General features: G+C 44.5%; 2 protein-coding genes across 4 annotated transcripts in view; one reads left to right on the top strand and one right to left on the bottom strand.

Annotated features, from left to right (window-relative positions):
• Positions 1 to 3,111: 3,111 nt before the first annotated feature.
• Positions 3,112 to 18,620, bottom strand: part of LOC140638754 (integrin alpha-D-like) — a 29,245-nt gene continuing 13,736 nt past the window's right edge. For 2 of the 3 annotated variants that reach the window (XM_072836607.1, XM_072836609.1), the window contains 15 exons: positions 18,415 to 18,572; positions 17,715 to 17,869; positions 17,323 to 17,454; positions 16,446 to 16,519; positions 16,076 to 16,217; positions 11,293 to 11,406; positions 11,102 to 11,181; positions 10,927 to 11,010; positions 9,290 to 9,368; positions 9,022 to 9,129; positions 8,839 to 8,916; positions 8,512 to 8,625; positions 8,268 to 8,369; positions 7,890 to 8,000; positions 7,140 to 7,415 (listed from right to left, as the gene is read on the bottom strand). In XM_072836607.1, the coding sequence (XP_072692708.1) occupies positions 7,302 to 7,415; positions 7,890 to 8,000; positions 8,268 to 8,369; positions 8,512 to 8,625; positions 8,839 to 8,916; positions 9,022 to 9,129; positions 9,290 to 9,368; positions 10,927 to 11,010; positions 11,102 to 11,181; positions 11,293 to 11,406; positions 16,076 to 16,217; positions 16,446 to 16,519; positions 17,323 to 17,454; positions 17,715 to 17,869; positions 18,415 to 18,572 (1,645 nt within the window). In that variant the 3' untranslated portion in view covers positions 7,140 to 7,301. Of the gene's footprint in view, positions 3,969 to 7,139; positions 7,416 to 7,889; positions 8,001 to 8,267; positions 8,370 to 8,511; positions 8,626 to 8,838; positions 8,917 to 9,021; positions 9,130 to 9,289; positions 9,369 to 10,926; positions 11,011 to 11,101; positions 11,182 to 11,292; positions 11,407 to 16,075; positions 16,218 to 16,445; positions 16,520 to 17,322; positions 17,455 to 17,714; positions 17,870 to 18,414; positions 18,573 to 18,620 lie in introns of those variants that run through there. The other variant, XM_072836608.1, reaches the window with a different exon arrangement.
• On the top strand, positions 5,290 to 6,094 carry COX6A2 (cytochrome c oxidase subunit 6A2). Its single transcript, XM_072836610.1, has 3 exons — positions 5,290 to 5,558; positions 5,713 to 5,849; positions 5,967 to 6,094. The coding sequence occupies exons 1-3, from the start codon at positions 5,486 to 5,488 to the stop codon at positions 6,048 to 6,050; spliced, it is 294 nt and encodes a 97-aa protein (XP_072692711.1). The 5' UTR covers positions 5,290 to 5,485; the 3' UTR covers positions 6,051 to 6,094.

The raw sequence follows: 18,620 nt of genomic DNA, 5'->3' as shown, positions 1-18,620 counted from the left end.
CACTAACACCTGCGGCACCACAGCCCCTCCTGGCCTTGGAATCCAGAGCTCCTACTACTCCCATGGCCTCCCCTCAGTTCTGCCTTTAACCAGCCCCCCCCACCACCTACCCCAAAACACTCACCCAGGCTGTCTGATCTACCTTTCTCTGTAAAGTTCTTACACCGCTGTCGCTAAAAGTCTGTATAGCTCCAGCCTAGAGACGCTCACTTAGCCTTAGCCAGTTTGGTAAAGTTAAATTATATTATCACTTGGCATCCAGTCCACTATTGAGAGCTCCACACATCTAAGTTCAGGGCCTTGACCTTAGTTTATTAATACCCTAGACCCATTACTGAAAAGCAAGGGCTATAGTGAAAGAGAGGTAACCTGTAAAGGTCACTGAGGATAAAATGAGATATCCCTTTAGTTCAGAGGTCCTCAGTTTTGGCTGTATACTCTATGATTACACCTGAGTGCAGCCCGGCACAAGAATTTTTAGAAATTGGATAATTTTAATGTACAGCCAGCATAGAGAGCCACTGCTTCAACCCTGAGGGCAGGTAGGTGGGGCCTGGGGTGGCCAGAAGCACTGGACCAGGCACCTCCAGCTGGGAAAAGCATCAACTCTTTATCCTAGTGTGCTACACAAATTGTTAACATTTTCCATGCGTCCCCTGTGAAAACAGGAAGCACTGCCCTATATTAAGAAACATGCCTGACAGCTTTGTGTAAGGTAATTGGAAATAAGGCAAAGCAAGCCCAAAAGGCCAAATAGGAAACAATGCAGTAATCTCTGGATGAGGTAAAGAAAGCCTGGGCTAGATTAGTGACAGGGAATATAGGAGGAGACAGTTGTGACAGTCACAGAAACAGTGACAGACTATGGTGGTTACCTAGATGGAAGTTTTTGGCAGGCTGTGGCACTTTTAAGTCATAAGGGCTGATTGCACTAACATATATTAGCTGACTCCCAAAAGAGAATCGCCAGAACTATTGTAGTCTTTCTAGAACCCTCGAGACCATGAGTAGGCTGGGGTCATTGTGGCTGGCTCAGTGTCAGGCACTAGCAAATTGAACTGCAACCATTCATAGAGTTAGAAGAGCTCCTGCTTTATGGTGGCTGGAGGCCCTTTCTGGTATCGGGCAGTAGCTGCACTCCTGGGGATGATTCCTCACAAGAGATTTAACAGGGAAAAAATAAGCTCTGTGCATGGCATGAAAATGCTTATTATAGCATTATCTATAAAATGATATATTTAATAATAAAGGAAATGAATAAAACAAAAGAATTTTTTTAAATTTTTATTTATGATAGTCACACACAGAGAGAGAGAGAGAGAGGCAGAGACATAGGCAGAGGGAGAAGCAGGCTCCATGCGCCGGGAGCCCGACGTGGGATTCGATCCTGGGTCTCCAGGATCGCGCCCTGGGCCAAAGGCAGGCAACAGACCGCTGCGCCACCCAGGGATCCCAAAACAAAAGAATTTAATTTAAATAGCTAGCATTCAGGGGCACCTGGGTGGCTCAGTCCGTTAAGCCTCTGGCTCTTGATTTCAGCTCAAGTCTTGATCTCAGTAACCTGGGATCCAGGCCCAGGTCAGGCCCTGTGCTCAGTGGGGAGTCTGCTTGAGGATTTATCTCCCTCTCTCTCTGCCCCTCCTCTATTCAAGTGCACACACACTCTCAAATAAATACATGTCTAAAAATAAATAGTGTAAGAATATCATAATGAAGATATGAATAAACCAGAAAACATTCATAAGTGAAAAAAGAATCTTCTTTTTAGAAAGAGAATTAGATTCATCTTTTGCTTGGAGTAACTTCCCCTTGCTCAGTAGCTAAACAGTGATTATATAGAGTATTTAAATATGTAGGCATGTCGGCAAAGCCTGAAGAAACTTGCAAATGTGAACGGATTTTTCTTAGAGAAGGTCAGATTATGGAGAAAAGGGAATTTCTTTCTCAAAATTGTCCCAGTGAAAGGCATGGTAGCATGGAAATTTGGAGAAAGCTCTCAAGCCAGATTATTTGGGTCCTGGTTCTGCCACTTAGTAAATGGATGGCCTTTGGCAAGATTAAGACTTTTCAGTGGCTCGGTTTCTTCATCTATAAGATGGGGTAATAGTCCTTTTGTTAGAGAGTTGTTGGGAGATTTAATCTATATGTGGGAACTTTTTTAAAAAAGATTTATTTATTTATTCATTCATTCATTCATGAGAGACACAGAGAGAGAGAGAGAGAGGTAGAGACACAGGCAAAGGGAGAATCAGGCTCCATGCTGGGAGCCCGACATGAGACTCGATCCCGGATCCTGGGATCATGCCCTGAGCCAAAGGCACACTCAACTGCTGAGCCACTCAGGCGTCCGTATGTGGAAACTTTTAGAATAGCACCTGGCATATAGTAAGTATTCTATAAGTGCTAGCTATTTAAAGTTATTTATAATAAAATCTTTAACGAATTGGCAATCAGACTCCTGTCCACGCTCTACACCTCAGAAAAACCTTAGCATATTTGGACTGACAGCTTTATTGAAGTTACGGATAATAAAATGCACCCATTTTAAGTGTAGTCTGATCTTTCATTAATGTATACACTAATGTAACCATCACAATCAAGATACAGAAAGTTCTATCACCCCTTCCAGTCAGCCTCTCCCTACCCCACTTAGTTCCAGATAACTGTTGGTCTGTTTTCTGCTCCTATAAATTAGTTTTGCCTGTTGTAGAATTTCATATAAATGGGATCACACAGGGACGCTTGGGTGGCTCAGCGATTGAGTGCCTGCCTTCGGCACAGAGCATGATCCTGGAGTCCCGGGATCGAGTCTCGAATCAGCATCCTTGCGTGAAACTTGCTTCTCTCTCTGCCTGTGTCTCTGCCTCTCTCTGTGTATGTCTCTCATGAATAAATAAATAAAATCTTTAAAAAAATGGAATCATACAATATGTACTCTTATGTCTGGCTTCTCTGGTCTGACATAATTCGAGATTCATCTATTTTGCTGAGAAGAATTCCATTATATGGGTACCCCACAATTTGTTTATTCCTTCATCTGTCGACAGGGATTTGGATGGTTTCCATTTTTTACCTTTATAAATAAAGCTGCTGTGCAGATTTGTAATAAAGCCTCTGTGTGGACATGCTTTCATTTTTCTTGGGTAAATACCTCAGAGTAGAATTGCTGGCTCATACAGTAAGTATGCATTTAATTTACTGTTAACAAACTGTCGAACTGTTTCCCAAAGTGGCTGGACCACTCACATTTCACCAGCAATGTAGGAGGGTTCCAATTATTCCACATCCTTGGCAACACTTGGTATTGTCAGTCCGTTATTTTAGGCATTCTCATGGGTATGTAAGGATACTCATCACGGTTTTGAATTTGTATTTCCCTGGTGATTGATGGATTGATGGATAGCACATCAATGGGGTTTACTTAACAACTGGTAAGTTTGTTCTCCTCCTTGCCTAAAGCAAAGAAAAACCTAAACCTCTAGAAACTAGAAGCTTTGGAAGCAGCCCAATAAATAAATTGCATGAGAGAGACCTTATGAAACAATGATTGAAGGATACAAAGATTGAAGGAGGTGCTCTACACTGCCTCTACGCAGATCAGCTAGGAAAGCGTAGACTACCTAAATACAAGACTGAGTACTGGGCAGGTGCGCCACATGGGGGCAACAGTAGCAGAGGATAGTAGCATCTCTCAGGGCATTCACCAAGTACCAACAAGAAAAATTCTTCATGGAAACTTCCAAGCTGAGACAGGGATGGGAATCCCCAGGCAATTGTTTGGCAATAACCAGCAAAACTCTGAGTGGAGGGAGGAGAGCCTAGAATGTTTTCAAGTAAAAACATCCTTGGTCATTTGCTTTCTCCAAAAGCCATAATCATAAGCTGAGGGGACTGTATGTGGAGGATGATGCCAAGTAACTTGAACTGGAATAAGACCCATCTTCTCAGCAGCAAGTCCAAACTCCCAACTGGGAAAAAGCAATCATAGGAAGAATTCCATTATAGCTCAATGAGGGCTCAAGAATTTAGAAGCACCAATAACATTTGACTGTTCAATAAAGTTACTTAAAATAAAGCCTCAGAAAGTTAAGTAGAAGCTAGTGTTCAGTTTCAAACAGGAGGAATAGATATGGAGCCCCTTCCTGAAAATGCACCTTTCTCATTTTTCTTTTATTTATTCAGATTAAGTACAAAAATTTATTTTTCTTTTATGTATTAAATTCATATTAGGTACATCAGTCCTGATCAAAGCTGGAGACATCCTGTTGGATTATAGTTCTGCAAAGGCATGTATATAGGGCTAACTAATGTAACATGGTAACTAATGTCAATAAAAACATATTTTTAGAACAACTACTTCATGCCAGGTTCTTGCTAGTGCTGAGAACAGAACAGTAAACCGGGCAGAAATTAACCCCGCCCTATCCTGTAGCTTTCTAGTGACCTGCTTTGATACAGGGCTTATGCAGGCCTGCGTAGGCTTTCTTCTTTTTCCTTTAAGTACTCAGATTTTTTCAGATTGGAATAACATATTTAGCAGTAGACACTTGCCAAGTCTGTGGCTACCCAGTATCTCTGATATCGGTACTCTTCTTGTATTTGGGGATTTTTCCTGCCTCCTTAAGACAGAAGGCCAGGTTTTCTTGAAGCTAGAGCATAGGCTATGACCTAGCTATTGTCAACTGGGACCCACTGGTTCTCTGATTCAGAAGACATCAACTCAAGAATGCAAACTTCATGAAGAATCCACTTTCCAGAGGATGTTAGAGTAGAAGAATCTGGCTTTCCAGAACACCATGGGTGAGGTTTTGGGCATTCAGAGTCCAGCACTGCAAATTGTGGTGCTATCTCACTGGAGCTAGCTCACAGAACAGCTTGTTTCTGGCTGTACAGATTGTTGGCCTCTCTGGCTACACCAGGGACACTGTGAGCTACCTAAGGGTTTCAATTGCTTATCTTTTTAAAACCAGTTAGAGTGAGTTCTGTTCTTTGCAAAGAACGATGACTAATTCATATTCTGAGCTACTGTTTCATGCCAGACATTAAACTGGCATGTCCCTATGTTACTTTACTTAAATTTCATAAACTTCATTTAAGGTACAAATTATTACACATTTTACCAATGAAAAAACTGAGATTCAAAGGGATACTTAATTTATTCTACAAATATTTATTAAAGACCTGTATGCCAGCCACTGGGAATAGAGTATTGAAGGAAATATCCCTGCAACTATAAAAAGAATGACATATTGTTTTTTAAGTGTCCTGTACCAAAATAACAGGTACCAAATGGCAGCTGTCTGGAGAGAAGGAGGACCTCATGCCAGTAAGGCCTCGTTTTAAATATAGAAACCCCCTAAAAATAGCCACCCATGTTACAGACTCAACAGGTGATTGGCCCAAAAAGAGGGGAGGGGAATTTAGGCCTTGGTGAAGGAGAGTGAAAGGACAGCACACTGTTTTCCAGCTTCTCTCACCCACTACAATGGCTCTGCCTCTGAGGTCCTTGAGTCGGGGCTTGGCAAGTTCAGCAAAGGGAGACCACGGAGGGGCAGGAGGTGAGTGGCATACCTGTACCCCTCTCCCGCCTCTGTGGCCTTCCAAAGTCCTGAGGACACCCTCACTGACCAACCCTCCCACTCTGATCTTCAGAGGCCCTGGCTTCCCCACTTCTCTCTCATCTCTGCTTCCCCCTTTCTCCCCCTTCTGCAGCCAGCACCTGGCGCCTCCTGACCTTCGTCCTGGCACTCCCGAGTGTGGCCCTCTGCACCCTCAACTCCTGGCTGCACGCAGGCCACCACGAACGCCCCAAGTTTATCCCCTACCACCACCTCCGTATCCGCACCAAGGTACGCTGGCCTGAGGCCTCTACCTGCAGGATGGGAGCAAGGGTCAGGTAGGCAAAGGGTGCCAGAGGGTCCCCAGGCCTGGACTGCACTGACAATCTGCTCTCCCTCTTTTCACAGCCCTACTCCTGGGGAGATGGCAACCGCACTCTATTCCACAATCCCCGTGTCAACCCTCTGCCCACTGGCTACGAACAGCCCTGAGGTCCAGGCAGATGCTCCCAGGCAATAAAGGTGTGGAAACTGTGTGTCTGCTGGCTCCCTGGGGACCGCAGGTTGGGAATGGGGTTGGGGGGCATCTGAGGAGCTCTCCTGGGCACAGGTGCACAGTACAGCCTGTGCTCCACTTGCTCTTCCCAAGGTCCTGATTTGGGAGGTGCTCCAGGGAGCATCCTTGAGGACTACATAGGAGATTCCCTCCCCACTCCTTTTCTCTCACCTATTAGTAATTAGGGCTCTAGATTGTAAAGGTCTTTCACATAACCCTGAATCCTCACAGTAACTCTGGGAGCAATATAATTTTGGATCCCCTTCTCTAGAGGAGGAATTGAGATTCTCAAAGATTAAATGGCTTAAATGAGGCCCCTCCTTAGAGAGCCCCTGGAAACTCAGAGCTACAGACCCTGAAATACCACTTTTTGCCTGACATGCACTGACAGTATCTGTGAATTCTGGCTTTCTGGAGACAACCTTGATTTCTAATAGAGGGCCTACAGCCCTATGTGTGAGGCTTCATGACCTAATTGTGGATTTAGAATATTTCAGCCATCCTCTATGACCACTCTTAATGGGTCTTCTGTTGATTTGGGATATCAGATGCTCCTTTTTGGAAGCCTGACTCTCCCAGTCTTTGGGGACCTCATTCAATGGGGATATTGGTTCAAACAAGTTCAGGGCATTTCACACCCCTGTTCATTTGCCATTACCAAGGAGCCTAAAGCCTGTGCTGAAACCCATGAGCAACACACACATACACTTCTTCCTTTGGCTTCTCTCCTGATACTACTCATAGCACCATCAAGAAAAGATGATCTTTTCATCTGATCAGGCCTCAGTCTCCTAAAAAAGTGAAAGGATGTTTTCTAGGCCCACAAGCAAGTTCTCCTAACTCTTCCTAGAACAGGACTCAGGTACCTGAATTAAAGCCCTTTCATACAAGAATAATGTGTTATAAACATTCTCATTTAATGTGGCAATTCTTTGTGTGTGTGTGTGTGTGTGTGTGAAAATTCATGCTTGCATCATGTTTCCTCCTGTAAAAAATGAGTCATTACTGAAGAACTGACAAATATGTTGAAATATAAAAACCTTTCAATGCCTTGAGAAGTTGGCTTAGCACCTAGTAAGTTGTTCAGACCAGTCCAGATCTATACAGAAATTATTCCCATGGAAGTAGATTTGTAGGCAAAGGCAAGACCAGTCCATGGGGGTAGGGACAAATAGAAAAGTAAATTATTAGGACAAGGGCAAATTGGGGGCATCACAGTTAACATCCTCCCCACTGCATGTGGCAGTGTCTTCCGGTTTGTTATCCAGCATTTCTTTGTACTGACGTTTGAAGAAGCCAAGCTGTGAAGGGAAGTAAATCAGAAGAGCTGGGTAAGAGGGCAGGGAAGAAAGTTGGGAGTAGGAAGAAGCTGAGAGAGAATAAGAGAAGGGAAATAAGCTGACTTGTATTTATGTTCCAGAACACTTCATTGAAAAACAGCAATCGTGTATTATCTACTGTATGCAAGCACAACAGTTATGCATAAAAGTTATAGTAGAAAACCGAAAATAAATACTAGGCCTACACATACATCCTGGCTTCATATATGTCTCACTTCAGCTACTCTGAAGCATTATTATCATTTCCAAATGAGGAAACAATCTCAGAGAAGTTGAGCAACTTTCTTGATATTAAAGAATAAGTAGGACAGAGTCAAAATATGCGAACTGGTCTGCTTGAATCCATTGTCTGATTTCTCCCCACTATACCATCCGGTCTCTGGAAGGGTTTGGGTTAGAGCCTGGTGGTATTGAGAGTGGGCTGAAAACACTTACTTTGTACAGAATTGCTGTGATGAGGGCCAACAGCAGCAGTCCTCCCACAGAGCTTCCGGCAATAATGGGGATGGGGTTGTAGACCTCATACTTCTCCAGCACCGTCTCCATCTGGAGTGGAGGTGACCTCATCAGAAAGTATCAGAATTCTTGCTGTCCCAGACTCTTCCTAGGTTCCTCAACCTTAAACTCCATCCCCTCCTTCCCTTTCTTCAAGGTGTGAGATACGATAATACCCATGGGCTTGGGAACAACTCTCCTGCTGATGGACGTTCATCCTTCCTCCATCTGGGCTTCTGAACCTCCCACACAGCACCACAGATTTAGCATTAGGAACCCTCTTATCAGCCTGGCTGCTGCCTACCACATAGTCACTACCTGAGCTCTCAAGAATGCCTCTTGTCCTGGAAGCTGAGAATACACAGATCTGTTGAACGTGATTTCAGCCACACTCACGACCAATACCTTCTTCTGCAATGTCTGCAATACACACAGACATAGCTGCAGAAGTAGATCTGGGAAAGGGCTCAGAGATCAAATAAACTCTTGGCTTAAGGATGGGCACAGATGTATCTGTACCACTCAAATCCAAGAGAGGGACTCTGCTGTTGGGCCTACACACCTGGCTGACCCAGCCAAAGTTGAGGTTGCCCTTCAGGGTGAACTCAAGTTCCTCCTGGATGCCAAAGGAGGGGAGGTCACAGTGGATCTTCAGGCAGTCAGCAATGGAGCAGTTCTGGGGACAGGAGGGGAAGGAAGTTGAGGCAAGAAACACAGGAGAAAATGAAGTCTGTCAGGTTTGGGGTGAGGAAGAGATGAACAATTATAAAACATAGATAGATGATAGATAGATAGATAGATAGATAGATAGATAGATAGATAGATAGATCTCCATCCTAGCAAGTGCATTGCCCTGTATCCCCCAATGGAAATCCAGGGTCTTTCTCACCAATACAAGACTCCCTGGGATCTGGGTCAGGAAGTCAGGATCCTGAGGAGGTTCCCTCTCCGACACACAAGTGAGACTCTAGTGAGAGAGAAATGACCACAGAATGATCAAACACTTCACTGATGAGAGGGTGTGAGGCACTGTAGGGTCAGACTCTGGAGAGTTAGGTAGGCAAGCAGGCACCTGTGAGTGGTCCAGCAAAGCCACATGCCACACAGCCACACCATTCAACAGGATAGGAACCCAGACATTAATGCTGATGGCCACATCTCGCTGACTCAGATTATTCACCTGCAGACAATGGAAAGGGAACATTATCCTGGTCCCTGGAGCAGCCCCAATCCTACTTCTCTCCTGAACCTAACCCTTGGCTCCTCTTCCTTTCTCCCACCAGCTCCCCACATTAGCAGCACCATGGGAGGGAAGATATGCGTGCTCCCTGGCCTCTCACACGATACCGATGCTCAGCTTCTTTCTTGCTCTTCTCATCAGAAGTTGAAAAGTTGAAGTACTTGGTAGAGTCTTCCTGCCTAGAGAGAGAGAGGGCTTATTGGTGAGCAGTAGCCCTGTAGCCACCCTTACCTGTGCCCCAGTCTGCTGCCAAGGGCTCTGCTGGGCCCCGCAAAAGATGACGACCAGTGAAATAATTATGATCCCCACAGGCTCCTCTCCTGTGGCATTTGCCCCAGTCACCCAGAACTGCTAGCTTGTCCTTTGATACTTTGGGCTCTTTCATATCCTCATCACTCTGTTCAAGTTCTTTCCTTGCTTGGAACATCCTTACCACTCCCCTTCTGGAAATTTTTACCTAAAGGCCCAACTTAAACATTACCTCTCATAACATTTAAACACTTTCCCATGGGAAAAAAGGTGTTCACATGGCTTTCTCCTCTACTAGGTATATGGTTGGCCTCAGGTAATGCTTGCAGAGGCTGCTACCAGAACAAATATGCCTAGGGCAGCTTGAGGGAATCATGGTTGGATCACTCAGGAAAAAATGCAGTGATGGTCCCTCTGTGATGCAATGAAGAAAATAGATGTGGCTAGTCTGAGGAAGTTAACTAAATGAGGAAGGGTGGTGCCTGAACACAAACCCCTGGTAGACATAAATGTTCCAGGCTGCAGTGGCTTTTCCTCAATCCATGCATCCATCCATTCATCCATCTATCCAACCATTAATGTATCCATCCCCAGTTTCCTTCAGTATACATTTACCCTATGCCTGGCTGCGTGCTTGGCTCTGCAGATTCAACAGTTAACAAGCCATAGTCCCTGCCTTCCCAGAGTTAACATCTAAGGTCTCAGTGGAATCAAGCAAACCAGGAGGGTTACTACACATATCACCAGCATCTAGTGTACAAAAGCAAGGCCAGCCATACAGAAACTCTACAGGCTCCCACAGTTTCCAACAGATGTGACTGTCAGTGACATCACACTGTCATCAGCAGAAACAACAGTAGCAAATTCTTTCCTATGACAATATTATGAGCTTCTGACCAACTCTCTAAACCTTTGGAGGTTAGCCAAGTATGTGAGGCTCCTTGCCCTGCTTGCAAGCTGGCCTGCCCCTGCTCCTCCACCCACCTTCAGACCTGAGAACAACAGCCTTGCACTTGACTTTCCTGGGGCCTGCCACAACCTTGGACTCTTAGAGACTTTCTCAGCAGTTTGTCACATCTCTGGTCTCCCCTTAGTTTTGTGAAAACCGTACCTTTTCTTTGCTCTGTGTGGTGACAAACCACATTCCCCACTTCAGAGCTCTCATAAAACCCTTGATCTTAATCTAGTTAGTTTTGTGTGAGCATGCTCATGTTTCGCACAAGAACAGAATTGGCCTAATAATAGAGTAAACCTGCACCTTGGAGAAGAGAGGGAGGAGAGCACGGGGAAACAAAGTGTATGTGTCCTAATTCATCAGAGGAGAAGCAAGAAACATATGGTATATGTTATTGTGCCATAAATATATGGCTGGTCACAAGTATTCTCATGAGAGGAATTAGAGGGCTTAGTCTAGATACCTAACCCTTAAAGAGCAGCCTGAGCTGCAAGAGGAGGTACTAGGCGTAGAGAAAGGTTAAAGGTCCACACCTGCTGATCACCATGTAGACAGCATATTTCACTGGGAGCTCCAGCTGAGAGGTGGTCTTGCTGGTTGAAGGCTTATTATTCTCACTGGAGACAGAGAGAGGGGAGCTCATTGGGAAGGAATCCAGGAGAGAAATCTCTGCCTGAGGCATGAGATGAGGGATACACATGGACTCACCTGCTTGCATTAGCCCTCAGGAGCAACTTGTTGCCCAGAGTGGCCTTGTAGGAAACATCAAATGTGACTATGAAGATGCCCTGAGGGAAGGAGAAGGAAAGAATGGAGATCAGGCAGGTCATGGGGGAGTAAGGGAGGAAGTGGGTCAGGACAAGGGAGGAGAGTGAGGAGGATTTGGGGGAAGCACTCACCTTAGTGCCCTCATGGAAGATGGGATGGTTGATGCTACAGCTGCTGCTCCTCAGGCCCTCATTCCCAGTGGGCACAGCCTCACATGCCAAGCGCAGTGGGCGCTGATGGGGTTGCTTCCCGAGGAGGAAAACGAATGAAAACCCATTACCGACATGCATATATGGGCTGATGTATAACAGTGGTGGCATTGTAGAGCAGTGGGAGAAAGGACAGACGTTTCAATAAATGGTGCTAGGAAAAGTGGCCCGTGCAAATAAGGTCAAGCAAACAGAAAAACAAAAACAAAACATTAGATTTCCACCTCGCTCCATACTTTATTTTTGTAAAGCTTTTTTTTAAAAAAAATATTTATTTATTTATGATAGTCACAGAGAGAGAGAGAGAGAGAGAGAGAGGCAGAGACACAGGCAGAGGGAGAAGCAGGCTCCATGCACCGGGAACCTGACGTGGGACTCGATCCTGGGTCTCCAGGATCGCGCCCCGGGCGAAAGGCAGGTGCTAAACCGCTGCGCCACCAGGGATCCCCTTGCTCCATACTTTAAATTAAATTCCAACTGGATTAAAGATTTCATGTGAAAAGGAAACTTACTGAGTTTTTAAGGTAATAAAGGGGGATGTCTTCATAAACTTGGAATAGGGGAGTATTTTTTAGACAAGATCAGAACATAAAAAAACTAAACCTAAAGGAAAAGTTTTGGTGAAAATCCAGCACAATCAAATTAACACATTTGGTTTATTAAAAGACACTATGAAGAGACTGAAAAGATAAGCTATAGGGCGGGAAAATATATCTGAACACATATAACTGGGAAAGTACTGGTAACCAGAATATTAAAGAACTCTTGCAATTAAGAAAAGTATGTGGGTGGCAGGATAGAGTAATTGAGAGATGGGCATTAAGGAGGGCACTTGATGGAATGAGTACTGGTGTTATAGGCAACCAGTGAATCACTAAATTCTACTCCTGAATCTAATAATACAGTTTATGTTAACTAACTCGATTTTAAATAAAAAATCAAAGCAAGTAAAACTATGGACAACTCAATAGAAGGATAAGGAAAAGATTGCACAGGTACTTCCTAGTAGAGGAAATCAATATGACCAGGAAACAGATGAAAAGGTGCTCAACTTCATTAGGGAAATGCAAATTAAGGAGCCCCTGGTTGGCTCAGTCAATTAAGGGTCTGCCTTCAGCTCAGGTCATGATCCAAGGGTTCCGGGATCAAGCCCCTGGTGGAGCTCTCTGCTCAGTGTGTATGTGTGGGCGTGGGCGCATGAGAGAGAGAGAGAGAGAGAGAGAGCAAGTGTGCATGCTTTTCTCTCACCCTCCTCACTATGCCTCCCCCCTTCAGAATCCCTCTAGCTATCTCTCTCTGTCAAATAAATAAATAAAATCTAAAAAGAAAGAAAGAAATGCAAATTAAACTGTAAGGAAATATCACCAGATGAGCAAATATTTAAAAGTCTGACAATGGGGATGCCTGCGTGGCTCAGAGGTGTGCCTCTGAATTCACTCAGGGTGTGATCCTGGGGTCTTGGGATAGAGTCCTGCATCCTGCCCCTTAAGAGGAGCCTGCTCCTCCCTCTGCCAGTGTCTCTGCCTCTCTCTCTCTCTCTCTCAGAAATTAGTGGAATATTTACCAAAAAAATCTTAAAAAGTAAAACAATAAAAATAAATAAAAGTGTGGCAATGCCAAGCAGTACAGAAGATGGAAACCCACGGGAACTCTAATACACTGCTGATGGAAGCACAATAGGTACAAATGTTTTGTCTCTACTGATTATATTTGAAGATATACAGACCCAAGATCAAGCAATTCCATACATGGCAAATACCTCCCAAATATTATCTATAGGTGCACCGAGATACATGCTCAAGAAGAGTAATGGCCAAAGTCAGGGAACAACTCAAATGATCAAAAATTGTAGAATGGATACAGATGTCTACTCATACCATTCTTGCTTAACATAGTACTGAAGGTCCTAGCCTGGGCAATCGAACAACAAAAAAGAAATAAAAGGCATCGAAGTCATAAGAAAGAAGTCAAACTTCCACTCTTTGAAGAGGACATGATACTCTAGGAAACCTGAATGACTCCTACAAAAAATGCCTGGAACTGATACACGAATTCAGTAAAGTCACAGAATATAAATTCAATATACAGAAATCTGTTGCATTTCTATACAGCAATCATGAAGCAGCAGAAAGAGAAACTGAGAAATTGAACCCATTTACAATTCCACAAAATTCCATAAGATACCTAGGAATACACATAACCAAAGAGGTAAGAGATCTGTACTCTGCAAAAAATACAACACTTATGAAAAAAATTGAAGAGGACACAAAGAAATAAAAAACCATTCCATGCTCATGCACTGGATTAACAGTGTTGTTAAAATGTCATTACCACCCAAAGTAGTCTATACATTCAATGCAATCCCTATCCAAATACCACCAGCTTTCTTCACAGAGCTGCAAGAAACAATCCTAAAATGTGTATGGAACCAGCAAAGACCCTGGATAGCCAAAGCAATCTTGAGACAGACATGCAAAGCTGGAGGCATCACATTTGGGACCTCAAGCTATATTACAAAGCTGTAGCCATCAAGACAGCATGGTACTGGCACAAAAATGGATACGTGGATCAGTGAAATGGAATACAAAGCTCAGAAATGGACCCACAAGTCTACGGTCAACTGATCTTCAACAGAGCAGAAAAGAATAACCAATGGAACAAAGATAGTCTCTTCAACAAATGGTGAGGGGAAACTGGACAGTCACATGCAGAAGAATGAAACCGAACCACTTTCATACACCATACACAAAAATACATTCAAAATGGAATAAAGACCTAAATGTGAGACAGGAAACCATCAAAACCCTGGAGGAGAACACAAGCAGCAATCCCTATGACCTTGGCCGTGGCAACTTCTTACTAGACACGTCTCTGGGGGCAAGGAGACAACAGCAAAAATGAACTTTTGGGACTGCATCAAGATGAAGAGTTTCTTTTTTTTTAATTTTTTTTTATTTATTTATGATAGTCACAGAGAGAGAAAGAGAGAGAGGCAGAGACATAGGCAGAGGGAGAAGCAGGCTCCATGCACCGGGAGCCCGACGTGGGATTCGATCCTGGGTCTCCAGGATCGCGCCCTGGGCCAAAGGCAGGTGCCAAACCGCTGCGCCACCCAGGGATCCCAAGATGAAGAGTTTCCACACACTGAAGGAAACAATCAACAAGATAAAAAGATACCCAACAAAATGGGAGAGGATATCTCCCAATGCCATATCTGATAGGGAGTTAGTAACCAGGGTCTATGAAGGACTTATCCAACTCAACAACCAAAAAATTAATAATCCAGTTAAGAAATGGGCAGAAGACATGAACAGACATTTTCCCAAAGGAGACATGAAGATGGCTAACAGACACGTGAAACGATGTTCATCATCACTCCTCCTCAAGGAAATACAAATGAAAACTACATTGAGGGATCACCTCACACCTGTCAGAATGGCTAGAATTAACAACACAAGAAGCAGCACATGCTGACAATGATGCACAGATAGGGGAATCCTCTTATATGGTTGGTGGGAATGCAAACTGGTGCAGCCACTCCTGAGAACACTATGGAGATTCCTTGAAACGTTAAAAAAAGAACAACCCTATGATCCAGCAATTGCACTACTAGGTATTTACATAAAGGGCCAAAAATACCGATTCAAAGAGATATATGCACCCCGATGTTTATAGCAGCATTGAATTCAAAAGCCTAACTATGGAAAGAGCCCCAATGTCCATTGAGTAATCAATGGATAAAGAAGATGTGCTATGAATATACAATGGAATATTACTCTGCCTTCAAAAAGAATGAGATCTTGGCATTTGCAACAACATGGATGGAACTAGAGGGTATTATGCTAAGCGAATATACAGTAATCAGAGAAAGATGAACACCACGTAATTTCATTCCTATATGGAAATAAGGTACAAAACAGGTGAACACAAGGGAAGGGAGAGAAAAGAGAGGGAGGCAAACCATAGAAGTTTCAACTATAGAGAACAAACGAAGGTTGCCCCAGGGGAGGTAGGATGACAATGGACCAAATGAGTGGTGGATATTAAGGAGAGTCTTGTAATGAGCACTGGGTGTTTTATGAAGTGATTAATCACATCCTGAAAGCAATATTACACTATATCTTAACTCACTAGTATTTAAATAAAACCTTTTTAAAAATTCTGGAATGGGTAAATAAATTGTGGTATTGTCATAAAAAGGGATTCTACATACAACAGAAATATTCTATAGCCACAAGCAACAACATGGATGAATTTCACAAACTTGTTGAAGAAAGGAATAAATATACAAAAGAACAGATGTTTCCATAAATTTCAAATATTCACAAAACTCCACCGTTTTTCTAAGGATGTACTCATGCGTGGTAAAACCATAAAATATACAAGGAAATGATTACAACAAACTCAGGATAATGATTACCTTGGGGAGAGAGTGAGGTTATTTGAGGAAAGGCACAGGAGGATTTCTGGGGGGTGATAGCAGTGCATTATTTCTTGACCTGGATACTATTTGCTTAATATTATTCATTAAACTATACATCTGCTATACACACCTCTCTCTCTCTATCTTCTACTCCAGAATTGTGTGTGTGTGTGTATATGTGTGTGTGTGTTTGTATTTCATCGTAGAAGAATTCAAAGGAACCCACTATAACTCAGGGGAAGGAAGAGGTCCCAGCCACTAGAGCCCAAGGCAGCTATTTACCTGGGTTCCTAACACTCTTCGATAGGACAGCCCCGCTGGGTAGTAGAAGTGGATCACAGTCCTGTAGGAATCCTCACCCTCATTCCACAGAGTCACTGTCACATTGAGCTCCAAGGAGCTCCCTACCATCAGGGTCTGCAGGCTGGAGGAGGAAGGACAAAAGTGAAAAAGAGACTCCACTGGAAATGGATTGGACCTGGATCAGTGGTTGGGGCAGGACTGTGGGAACTCCTGAAATGATAACATACCAACCAAAATGTAAGTTCTCTGTTAGAAGGAGAAGCAAAGGGAACTAGAAGCACTTCTCATCCCAAGTTGATGGGAGACCCAAAAGCTGCAGGGTCTAGAAGTGAGAGGACATAGAGCTCACCTTGAGGAGCTGAGATTGACACTCAGGTCCCCTTCACAGAAGTGATCTTGTCCACAGTTCTTTTCAAAGGGGAGCTGCAGCAAAACAGTAGAGCCTCTTCCCATCCGTGTCTTTTTCTTTCTCCATTCCCGCTCATCCTGAGTGCTCATTATTGAATATTACTGAGCACCAACCCCACACACAACACTGTGCTAGACACTGACCAGAAGTGGAGCATTAGGGTGCAGTTAGAATAGAAAAGAATAAGCTCCTTGGCTTCAAGGAACATAAAGTTGCGGAGTTAAGTCCAACTCACACTGGAACAGTTATTCAACAAACATTATTAAGCGTCAATGAGGGACAGGTTCTGGGTTGGGTTGGGGGTTGGGAAAAGTGCAAACTACAGATGAATTAGACACAGTTCTTGTACTCACAGAACCCACAGTTTCAGGAGAGCCACAAAAGTAGATGCCAGGCATGTAATAATTAGTATCACCATGATGTAATAGGAAGCCAGAGAAGAAGTGACAGATGCTGAATGTGATTTTCAAAAGAGAGGGAGATAAGACTGGGGCTTTGAGGACTACAGAGGAACTTTGAGCGGAGTGAAGGAAATGTTTTCCAAGTTGAAGACACAACATGGACAAAGGCACAAAGGTGGGAATGAGAAAAGCTGGGAAGGATTTGGAGAATGAGAATCAGAGAGTTTTTGTGGAGGTAAAGTGGTGACCAGCTGGGATGTGTGTAAGGGTCCAAGCTCGGCAGGGCTTTGGTGACTGGGTGGAGGCATCACGGACTTGAAGTGGTTGATGGGAAGCTGAGAACCACAACAGGTCCTTAAGCACACTGAGACACAGTGAAGTCAGTACATCCCTGGGGACTTCACTGGAAGACTCACAGAGGCAGTGAAGAGGTCCTGTGAGCCCACAGCCAGCACAGGGCGAAGGTTCTGAGCTGAGGGGATGGGCTCCCCAACCAAGGAGAAGTTGAGGCGTAGGATGATGGGACTCACCACGTCCTCCACACAGTCCTGAGGGAAAATGAGCTTTCAAGAACCTCAAGATCCTTCCTACTTTCCACCACTGGCCCTTCTCCTCATCTGCATCCATTTCCTGCTGTCTGGACGGCATTCTGTCCAAGCTGTGGGGCCAGGCTCTTTGGCCGCAACTTTCCTCTCTCCAGCCCCCAGTCTCGTCCCCCTTCTCACCTCACACACCAGGGAGCAGAGATGCCAGAAGCTCACCTTGGGCTCCTTCTCCCCCTCCCTTTCCCAGATCCCAAAGCCCTTACTGGTAAAAGCAGCTTAATGGTTTCACAGTAATCTCCCGTCCCCAGGGTTTTTCTTCGAGTCAAAGTCCAGTTCTTGGTCTCATCAAAAATGGCACGAGAAATCAGACGGCCTGGGTCTAATGCCAGATCATACCTGACAGAGCTTTGCACATCACCTGAAGCACAACAGGGGAACAGAAGATGAAAAGCCCAAGAGAACCTCGGATGTTCTGTTTTTGTTTATCATGTAACAATTATTTGCTGAGCACTTCCTATGGGCCAGAGCTGTGTTGGGTGCTCGGATAGATGTGGAAAGGAAGATAGAGAAATATGGTCCTGAAGGTGTTAAACAGGCAAGTGAGGACGCTAGATCTCTGCTTTAGGATCAATCCCTCTAGTTTCTCTGTGGAGAAAGGGTGGGAGGGTGCAAGAACAGACATGGAAACAGCTCAAAGTACAGGTAGGATAGAGAAGTGGTGGCCTCAAGGCAGCAAGTGGCTAGGGCTGGTGGAGAGAAGTGGGCAGACTCCAGATGTATCCTACAGATAGAGCGACTGGACTGGGTATGGGGAGCGGGGGAGAGAAGGGACCCAGGTTCCCAATGCCAGCAGCTGCATGGATGTAGAGGTGGCATCTGCATTCCTAGGCCCACTCTCTCCTGAGGATAGGGGTGGGGTTCTCTCAGGGAGTAAGGGGCTGTGTCCCATGGGAAGAGACTCACCTAGCTGGTCCAGTGAGCTTTTCTGGATAGTGAAACAGACTGTGGCATTCCCAGCTTCCAGGGCGGAGGGCACCTCTTCCCAGCACTGGTGCACAGCCTTTGCCACCTCCGAGGGCGAGAATCTCATGGTCACTCCCACATTCAACACCGGCTGACTCCTGAGGGTGCATGCAGGGGCTGAGGCCCCAACTCTGAACTCAGTAGCA

The sequence above is a fragment of the Canis lupus genome, chromosome 8 (assembly GCF_048164855.1).
Source record: "Canis lupus baileyi chromosome 8, mCanLup2.hap1, whole genome shotgun sequence".
Taxonomy (NCBI): domain Eukaryota; kingdom Metazoa; phylum Chordata; class Mammalia; order Carnivora; family Canidae; genus Canis; species Canis lupus.
Note: the sequence above shows the minus strand (reverse complement) of the source record. Positions and strands in the feature narration are given on the sequence as shown.